The following is a 10,647-nucleotide window of genomic DNA, read 5'->3' on the forward strand; positions in this document are numbered from 1 at the left end:
GCATGCGCGATTGTCACCGGTAGCGCCAAGCGAGGTGTCCATCTGAATGGTCACCTAACTTGATTTCAGTTTCAACTGGAGAGCGGTACAGTTGAGACATCCTTAGGAAACACTCCACAGTCTTGCTTGCAGTACTAGTCTCAGACAGACAAAAACACAGCCACGATGTCTACTGGTAAGTTCCCAGTGGCTCGCTGCTCTGGCTCTGATCTGAAGACTTGATTTCCCCCCAAATTATATTGTTCGATGAGAGGTCCAGCCACCTGCTCTCCCCTCTTAGTTTCAGTTAAGCATTCTTTGTAGTCGTTTAAGGCACCTGTTACACAGAGTCAAATACGGCGTTTCACGTAAATAGATTTACGTTCGAACATTGACCCATTAATTTTAAAAGGTTCAAAGGGCCAGTTCATTATATCAACGTTGATGACTTTATGCTTTATTCATTGAATTTACCCTCGCGTAGGGGTACTTTCTCCAACAAAGTAAAATTTTTAACAAGTTTAACTGAATTTTCAGAAAGCATTCAAACACTTCATCATCTTGGAGGGCTTAATTATTTAATCTCTTCATACTTAATACTTTTGCGTAAGAAGACCGAATTTGTCTACAGAATCCCCTCTCCTTAGGACCCTCTTTAAAATAGGCGATTTCAACACACTTCATCGTCAGAGAAAACGAAGAAAAAAAACTAATAAAAATGTTCGTAATCTTATATCAATAACTAAGAGAATACGAACTTTTTTTTTTTTTTTTTTTTTTTTTTTAGAATTACCTATATATTACATTTAGTGGTTAACGACATTTGTTTAGTACTATCAACATAAGTAAATCAGTTCCACAAGAGGAAATTATTGTCATAATCCAAAATATAGTACTATTGTTTACTTATCAGTCATTTCTTATAGCACAAATAAGAGCTGTTGTCTTTCAAACGTTTCGAGGTATATTACTGATTGTGCGTGCAAATCTGCTGATGATTCTTGTAGAGTTGTAGTTGCTAACTGGCGACCGTTAACGACGCTAAGCTCAACTTAGACGTTTGACGACGCGTTCAAAAAGAAAGAAATCGAGCGCTGCTTCTGAACGCTTCAGAACTACCGCTCGGAAACCCCGCGATTGAAATCACCTCTTTTGAACGAGGTCTTAAATTGATTCCTCGTACTTTAATCCCTAACAAAGACGACTTATGTTATGTTAATGGGTTATTTAAGCTCATCTATACGTCATCGATCAGCCGACGATCAGCTTGGGAAATGTCATGACCTTTAACGGACGAGAGACAGCCAGACACCGTGCGATTAGCAACGACCAGATTTACATGCACCTAAATTGAACTTATATACCGTCCCCAAAGTCAACATTTTCTATGTTGTTTTCTAATCTGATTCTTAATTCTTACGACACTAGCTGGTGATAGCTTTCACAGAAACAGTTACAGATCAATCAGGAATTACTACACAAATTCTAACACTCAAAAACTTAGTTATAAAATTCGAAACCCGATTGATAGGCCTATCCCACCCTCACCTCTGTGTCAATGAGATAGAAAGAGTACTAACCTCCCCCTTCCTTCCCTCCCTCCCTAGTCAATGTAACCATATATAACCCACCTACCACCTCCCTTTCTTCCTTCCTAACCTATTCTATCCCCACAGGTCGACGTTGTCAGTCATCACATGGATCAGCAGACTGTGCTGGTATAAGGCTAACTTGTTCTGTCAACACACAACCTGTTCAATTAGGCGTTTTGTAACTAATACGAAACATTTTTTTTTCCATATTTTCTATAAAAAAAAATTGGTAAAAATCTGTTGCAGATTTATGAATATTTCCTGACACGTTTCTAAGACTCGTAGATGAGTTAAACGAGATTCTATTCCCTCTTGCAGATATCCACTACGATGAGCTCTCTAGCAACAAGGACGACTTCACCATCATCGACGTCAGGAACCCTGGCGAGATCGAACACGAGGGTCACATCCCCGGGGCTCACAACGTCCCCCGTAAGTATACAAATATCTAACCTCAATTCTCTTCCAGATTTTGAGACCAAACTTATTATCTGAATATTCTCGACTTATTATCTGAATATTCTCTTTTACTTTACAAACTTTACTGAAACACTGAAATATTTGAAAGATATCTGGAATAATGCTACCATGAGGGAGAAGAGTCTAGTAGATATTAGACGTCATTTCTCTTCCAGAATTTTATACCAATCCTTCTAAACCTGAACATTTTATATTAAATCTTTCAATACTCTAGAATTAATTTCAAAGTAATTTCGTTAACATCTTAATATATTATTAAGTGAAAAAAACTTTAGAGTATTCCTAAGATATCGAGATTACTGTTCTCATAACAAAGGCAAATAGCTGTAGGCTCGGTTTAGGTCTCTGTTGCATCTTGTGCGGCCAATCCTAAACATTAATAAAGTTCTCTCTACCTTTTAATATTCACCGGATCTTTCGATCTCCAGGTCCCTAAACTTAAACACGTTTCAGTTTCGCCACTTAGAAATACCACTCTGTTGTCGTTTTAAGCCCAGGTAAAACGGCTAGAGCGTTAATCCCAATTCTCATGCTTTGGTTTTTCCTTGTATGAAACAGTCCCCGAACTGGACGACGCCCTGAAAATGGGCGACGACGACTTCAACTCCAAATACGGCTTTGACAAGCCGAAAGATGGCGACTCCATCGTCGTCCATTGCCAGAAGGGCTCCCGCGCCAGGAGAGCTGGAGACAAGATGGCCAATGCTGGGATGTCAGTGAGGTGAGAACAATCTCTCTCTCTCTCTCTCTCTCTCTCTCTCTCTCTCTCTCTCTCTCTCTCTCTCTCTCTCTGTATGTGTGTGTGTTTGTGATTCTGCTTTTTATCCTGTTCAAGGAATTTACAATATTAGCCAAATTTAAATATTACAAATGAAATGGTACTCCGTTAGTCTGTTGTCTGACTGAGACTGTAGACCCATATTGTCCTCTCTCTCTCTCTCTCTCTCTCTCTCTCTCTCTCTCTCTATTTCCACTTCTTTTGTCATTAGTATTCATAACTCATAATTAATATAACAAGAAGGCTTAAACTAAGTCAGTTTTTTATAATTCTCAGAAAAGCAGTAAATTGATATATTGACAAATATTCCAAAGTTTCTGGGCACATTTCTCTGCTCTTACTAACGCCTGCCAGAATAACTGACGATGACCTCTGTGACCTTTCCTCTTTCAGGGTATACCCCGGCTCCTTCGACGATTGGAAGGCCAAGGGGGGTGAGGTCAACCCTGGCAAGCCCTGAAGGAGAAGGACGAGCTGGTGAAAGAGAGCAGGGGCAGCGTATAGGGCAATCTCTCCTAATCATTCCTTTAGCAAGATAAACAGCCACTTATTAACAGAACGAGCCAGACCACCACCGGCTTTGGTATCCTTAATTTATGAATTTATGTCAGAAGAGATGTGAGATTTTTCTCTCGCTTCTCTTCTTCTCTGTTTTCGTTTGCATTCCATCTCGTCATTAATGTTATTGACGTCCTTATATCTGCAACAGTTTAAATCTACAGTTGTGCTTCTGAAAAGAGTCCACGCTCACTCATTCTAGCTCGTGTTGTGCGACTCTCTACAACTGCATATCACTTTGTCTGCAATGTTTTCGTCAAAGACCTTGTCTGTGGTAGTAAGGCTTTATCAATCTACAGTAATTCAGCACCATTGTCCTCGTAGTTCCTCATTAGTGCACTTCATTGTCATTAATTGAAGGAAAATCAAAATAAAAAACAATAAAATCCAAAAAAAGATAAATGGCTGATTCACTATTCCTCTACAAGTTGCTCAGGTCAGGAAAGTTCATCCCTGTCTCTTTACGAAAATTAAGTAGATAAATACTATCTAAAACTGAAACTTGGTAACTCTGTCATCATTAATGAGTTCCAGAAACCTTCAGACCTGTTATCCAAAACAGCTGAAAGAAACCTTTAGATAAGGATAAATAGATAATTAAACCACCGCAACGCATATACAGAAATCAATAGAGATTTTAACTGTACTCTGAAAGTTGGTTTGAAAACATTACCAGTAAATTCACGGGATTTTGCTCAAAGGTTCAGAAAACACAGAATCTGATTTCTATACTATGAACGTAATTTGTGATTATATAACACTGTTACATAATCACCTGACAGAGCTACGTACATAAGCTAAGGGTATGCTAGATAAATAAAGACAAAGAAGGCAATTTATTCTAGCTACAATTCTCGGTGATGATTGTAATATAGAGCAGTTATATACTGAACAAAATCTGGATGAGACAGTGTACGTATGTAAGTATTGATAATATATTCGAACACATATGATTATATGCATAATTTTTACATACTTATATATAAAATTCTGTCAAAATTTATTCATTTATTTCTAGTTTTCTATTTAAATTTATTACGGCGTCAATAACCCAGATATTGTAACGCCAGTTTTAATAGACATGATCGATTAGTCAACCAGGAGTCGTTATGTATAGATCAGAACGTAAAAACAAAGAAAAAAACTTTACTACGAATCAAGGAACTGCCAAGCATGACGCAGTTTATGTAGGCGGGGAGGGGTGTGATATAGTAGAGCGTATATATCTTGCTACGAAGTCATGATTGCACGCACGCAGCCAAACGTCGCAACAGAGCCGTGCGCAAGTGTGTGTGTGTGTGTGTGTTTGTGCCTGAAAGAATGTAGTCAAAATGTCAAGTCTGTGTGAGAGACTCTTAGCTTGGTTGGTTGTGGGTCGAGGCAATGGCTTTACAACGGCGCCTCTTAATCGTAAGAGTTATCTTTAGTTGTTAAGCTCTTTAATTCTTTTTTTCTCTACTACAACCACGCGTAGCGTTTGGGAGAATGTCGCCTCAAGAATGTCATGTTTGAGGGAATGTTGTCTCAAAGCCGACGCTTGAAGAGGAATGTTGCATATAGCAAACGGCTAGCATATAGGGATGTCTGTAGAGGAATGTTGCCGAAAAACACATTCATAAAACCTTGCCCCCAGAAGAACGCTGCCTAAAATTAAAGAATCGTGTTGTCCCAAAATCATATTCTTGGGAAGAAAGGTGCCCCAAAAAAAACCGTAACCGTAAGGAAATGGTGTTCTGATGTGGGTCAGGAAAAGAAGATCTTATCTGTGGGAGCCTGTTGCAAGAAAACTTTATCGAGGGGAGAATGCTAGCCCCTTACCAAAAAAAAAAAAAAAAAAATTTTAACTGGAAGAATGTTAGCAAAAAAAAAAAAAAAAAAAAACTGTATCTGCGGAAAGATATTGCCCAAAAATACCGTATCATTGGGAGAATGTCACCCCCCCCCCCCAAAAAAAAAAAAAAAAAAAAAACGCATCTGTGGGAGAATGTTAGCCAAGAAAAGCCGCATCTGTGGGAGAATATTAAAAAAATTTAAGTGGGAAATTATTGGCTAAAAAAATCTTATCCGTGGGAGAATGTTGCCCCCAAAAATCCGTATCTGTGGGAGAATGTTAGCCAAAAAAGCTGCATCTGTGGGAGAATGTTAGCAAAGAGAAAAAACACGTATCTGTGGTAACATATTGCCTAAAAAAATCGTATCTGTGGGAGAATGTTGCCCCCGAAAATACTGTATCTGTGGGAGAATGTTAGCCCCAAATCCATATCAGTGGGAGAAAGTTGCCTCAGAGCCTCATCTGAGTCAAAGAACTGTGATATCCTGCTCGAGAAGACCTCTTCGACTTGTCATGAAAATGTTGAAATATATTCCGATTTCTTTTCTTATAACACCTCAACCAACGATGGTAAAATATAGTGAAACTCACTGGAGCTTTAGCCTTGTTTCCCAGGACTATAATAATGACAATAACTGCAACGCCATCTCTTGGCAGATACTGAAATCAGCCATCTGATGAGCTCTCATTCTGCGAGTACAGGCATCACTCGGACATAACCGTCACAGAGAGAGAGAGAGAGAGGAGAGAGAGAGAGAGAGAGAGAGAGAAAGGTCTCAGAGAGACATCGTCAAATCGATCGTTACTGCGCAGATGACCGATTTTGAGAGCTAGAAAAAAAAGGAGAGGAAGCCGATTAAAAAATATAGTGAAATCGGTTTATCTTGCGCCCTCCATCGATCATCGGGAAATGACAGGAAGACACATAAATATTACACGGAGAGAGAGAGAGAGAGAGAGAGAGAGAGAGAGAGAGAGAGAGAGAACACAAATATCGCTTCAGTCGATCGATAAATCACTGCACATCCTCTGTTGGAGATGTCAAGGACTCCTGGATGTCAGGTGCAGTACCCACGCAATTTGCTAAATTAATGGCAGGAGGATCACTACTGCATTATTTCACTCCCGACGATGAAATCTGCGTCCAGAAGTTCGTCATGGCCGTGGGAAATCCACTCTCTCCTCTTTGCAGCCAATTTGTCATTGTTCTATTGACTTCAAAATTAGGATAGGTATATAGGGGACTTTTTCCGCCCGTGGTCTTTCACCATAGAGGTAAATAGATTTATTTTGCAACTGCACAGAACTTTACTTTTAAAGAAGTAGAAGTCTCTCTCTCTCTCTCTCTCTCTCTCTCTCTCTCTCTCTCTCTCTCTCTCCTATTTCTACATTTGTTGCGTTTACAAATTATTTTTAGATAATATATCAGGGATTAAAACTGAACATTAATTGAGGATTAAAATTGGACTTCATTTAGGGACTAAGATTGGACATCAACTAGGGACTAAAATTGGACAGCAACTAGGGGCTAAATTGGACATTAACTAAGGACTAAAATTGGACACTAACTGGGACTAAAATTGGACATTAACTAGGGACTAAAATTGGACATTAACTGGGGATTAAAACTGGACGTTAAATAGGGACAAAAATTGGACATTAACTAGGGACTAAATTGGACATTAAATAGGGACAAAAATTGGACATTAATTAAGGAGTAAATTGGTCACTAACTGGGGACTAAAATTGGTCATTAACTAGAGACTAAAATTGACAATTAACTAATTTAACTAAGGATTAATATTGGACATTAACTAAGGATTAAAACTAGACATTAAATAGGGATAAAAATGGCCATGAATTATGGATGAAAATTGGACATTAAAACTGGACATGAGTTCCGGACTAAAACTGAACATTAATAGAGATCCAAATTGGACATTATCAGGGAATAAAATTGTACAGTAATCAGGCATTTAAAACGGACATAGATTAGGGATTTAAAATGGACATTAAATATGAATTAGAATTGAACCAGATCTCATTACATCATTCGCAAATTACAACAGCGGCAATAACGGTTTATTTAAGCGACTTTCGCTAGCTGCATCGTTGAATTATTGCAATATCATATGGAAAATCGACCTAGATATTGCTAGTTAAAAGGGATATTTTTGTATTTACAATGTATTACACATAACTTTCAATTGCGATTGAATAAACTTGAAAAAAGGTTCATATATCTGTAATGATGTATTGGTAATAATGATATATAATGTTAAAGCGTACTGAATATATTATAATATATATATATATATATATATATAATTATATATATATATATATATACTACTTACATATGCAGGGTGGCCATAAAGTTCCAGTACCATTGCAAGTATTTATTGCTTGTAATGGTACTGGGACTTTATGGACACCCTGTATATCCACAAACTTACAATAACATGATTAGGATATTTTACGTAATGAAAGTCCACACTTATGTAAACTGTGCATTAAAAAACTTTACAGGTAGGGAGCTTTCATCTACCCGGCAGTAGACCTCGTCAGCCGTAGGGGAATGGGGATCGGGGTGGCCATAAAGGCACAAATGGGTAATAAGGACCAAGATGGAATAACATAAGGTGTGTTCACCGAGGGATCCGATCGCTAATTTCCCTGTCTCAGTCATGTCACTGGAGCACATCGACTGGGCGATGCACTTGTCACTCCGTCAGTTGCATTGTTGCAGTTCACGATTATGGGTGTGTATTCCATATTTGGGTGCACTAATAGTTCCAGACAGTATGGGATTTGTTTTCACAGGTTCCCTAAAGACCCCGAGGAGTCCAAAGTATGGATTAATGCATGTAAAAGAAGGATAATATTAATGTTAAGGATGCCAGGATTTGTTCTGTCCATTTCCAGACAGAAGATTACGAAAGAAATCTTCAACATGAACTGCTACCACAACTTTACCAGAGAAGTTGTCACAGATTAAAGAAAACCGCAGTTCTCTCTTTAAATTTACCTGTTAAGGACGTAAAGTCAGGTATGGTTTAACAATGTGTTTACAATCTCATCAGTGCAATTTTTAGTGACATATCTTCGGTTGATAAGTAGCCTGGACTAAATTCTTGAAACGAAGTACTAAATTAGATTAGGCCTAGCCTATGCAATGAATGAAGAAATTATCTGATTAAGGCTATCCAATTTTTTTTCTTTTATACTTTCATTTTATGAATGTAAAGTTGATCGAACAGGTGATTAGACCTATGCGTAATGACGTACTTCTGAGTACGTCTTCCTGTGCAGACAATAATTAGGCCTAGACCTTTTATTTCTTAAGAACCCCACTAAAGGATATCGTGGGGTCAGAGTATAGACTGAGTTCAAGTGTACTAGACTGAGGAATTTCTTGTTAGGTAAGAACAACATTTTAAGCAATCACGGTCATAATGTCGCTCCCAATGATGATAACATGCCATGTATGAGCAATACTAGTGTTATGGAACCAGGTAAGTCTTGGGTTTCCAAAACCCCTGAAGAAAGTGACTCTAGTCATGTTGACTTAGACTCTGAATTATATATCTCTGCTCATCTCTTGATGATAATTCCTCAGGAAGGTCTACTTAATGAGCTGGAGGAAAAGGATTTTGTAGATCTTGGAGTAGAGTCTGAAAATGGTATAGAAATTGAAGCCTTAAATTATCTGGGAGGTTATATAGCTCATATGTACAGAAATAAATATCCTTCCTTAGGATTCCCAGAAATTGAAGGCCTAAACAACGACTGGATCTCCAAAGTGAGGAGGAAAGTGCTGTTTAGGCCCAGTCCCCAATTTGTCAGTAATTGAAAGGAAATGCAATAACTCTTTAAATCTTTTCATGGGGAACAGTTGAAACCAGGCGTTGATGGGATTACGAAATTAGTTAATATTTTCAAGGAATTAAACATTGATGCTCCAGACGAAGTAATGAAGTTCTTTATTAGGTGCAAAATACATTTTAGGATGAAGATATTAAATGCTGAAAGGTAGTCAGAATTTCTTAAAAAAGGTGTAAACAAAATGATAAAAATTCTTCAGTAATTTTTGGTAAATAAAAGAACAATACGCTAATTCATTAAAAGTTTGGAAAGTTTTTTTTTCTTTCATATTCATTCACCCTCGTTACTTTCGTTATTTGTATTCCAACAAGATTATATTCTATATGGTAAGGTCTCAGATATTCAGATATCTTTATATAACTGTGTTTTAAGTGATATATTATAACATATTAATATATATTCTATATATATATATATATATATATATATATTATATATATATATATATATATAGAGAGAGAGAGAGAGAGAGAGAGAGAGAGAGAGAGAGAGAGAGAGAGAGAGAAAGGATTTTCCTGTATGGAAATTGTGAACACCAGCATAGCAACAAATTACTGTCAAAACATACGTAATCATTAAGTGCACTGCCCAGTCGACGCGCACCTGTGACGTCACAGTGCGGGAACTGAGCGACCGACGATCTCACCTTATGTTATTCCATCTTGATAAGGACCCTTGGAGGAATAATAGTAGACCGGAACCGTTTTCTTTGTTTCTCGGTGCTGCTACCTCACGGTAAGCGTATATACTAAATCTTTGGTTCACCGTTCCTTAGTCAGCTGTAACATCCTAAGCGCTAGTTGAAAACCATGTTTTGTTAATGTGCAAAATTCCCCCGAAATTTTCATCACCACCTCTACTGGTAAGGCTCGGATAAAATCGTGTTAGTAGGAACACCGTGACTTATATAATGCACCATTGCACAGTTAATAAGGTTATCTGGAGAACTCTGCACTTCCACCTCTTGTAGCCTATACTCTGTTTTTTTCCATCTGTCCACCCGCCTGTGGTGTTTGTGTATGGTAACACTGCGTCCCGGGGTTTAGATAGTTACGCTATGTTCAAGTTTTAGGTAAATAAAAGGATATCTGGGTGTACATTTGCAACTGAAAAGTGTTTTAATAATTTACTGTATGCGAATTACACCGTTAATATTCGAAATAGGATATTGTTATTATTGTTGAATGTAAGCTGAATGTAACTGTCTAAGCCCGGGACGCAGTGTTACCATACACAAACACCACAGGCGGGTGGGCAGATTGAAAAAACCGAGTATAGTGAGGTTGTTGTCGTTAACAGCCATGGGGGCAACACGGCACTTTTTTTGTCTGAGGTAATATGGCACAATGGTCCATTTTAACCCAAGGTGGTCTATTTTACCCTCTGATACAATACAGGCAAATATTTCACATTTATTAATGATTATTTCCAAAAGAGGCCTAGAGCCTCTGTCATTTACTATAGCCTTTAATGTTCTTGAAAATTGTCCGTTTTCTTCATAGAGTTAGGCTTTCCCTTTGCTGGTTCTATTTAAAGACAGCACA

The 10,647-nt window shown here is 37.9% G+C and overlaps 1 protein-coding gene across 2 annotated transcripts; it reads left to right on the top strand.

Annotated features, from left to right (window-relative positions):
• The first annotated feature begins 36 nt into the window (after nt 1-36).
• On the top strand, nt 37-3,789 carry LOC135217764 (rhodanese domain-containing protein CG4456-like). 2 transcript variants are annotated; one of them, XM_064253784.1, is made up of 5 exons: nt 42-175; nt 1,656-1,697; nt 1,890-2,003; nt 2,610-2,772; nt 3,223-3,789. In XM_064253784.1, the coding sequence occupies exons 1-5, from the start codon at nt 166-168 to the stop codon at nt 3,287-3,289; spliced, it is 396 nt and encodes a 131-aa protein (XP_064109854.1). In that variant the 5' UTR covers nt 42-165; the 3' UTR covers nt 3,290-3,789. The 2 variants fall into 2 exon arrangements, with proteins under 2 accessions (XP_064109856.1, XP_064109854.1); XM_064253786.1 differs by lacking the exon at nt 1,656-1,697 and having other exon boundaries at nt 37-175.
• Nucleotides 3,790-10,647: the final 6,858 nt, after the last annotated feature.

Source organism: Macrobrachium nipponense, chromosome 7 (genome assembly GCF_015104395.2).
Source record: "Macrobrachium nipponense isolate FS-2020 chromosome 7, ASM1510439v2, whole genome shotgun sequence".
In the NCBI taxonomy this organism is placed as follows: domain Eukaryota; kingdom Metazoa; phylum Arthropoda; class Malacostraca; order Decapoda; family Palaemonidae; genus Macrobrachium; species Macrobrachium nipponense.

Excerpts from the sequence above, each read along its gene's own strand:
- LOC135217764 (XM_064253784.1), top strand. Across the intron at positions 1,698-1,889 it reads TGGATCAGCAGACTGTGCTG|ATATCCACTACGATGAGCTC; the intron begins GTATAAGGCTAA and ends TCCCTCTTGCAG. Across the intron at positions 2,004-2,609 it reads CGGGGCTCACAACGTCCCCC|TCCCCGAACTGGACGACGCC; the intron begins GTAAGTATACAA and ends TGTATGAAACAG.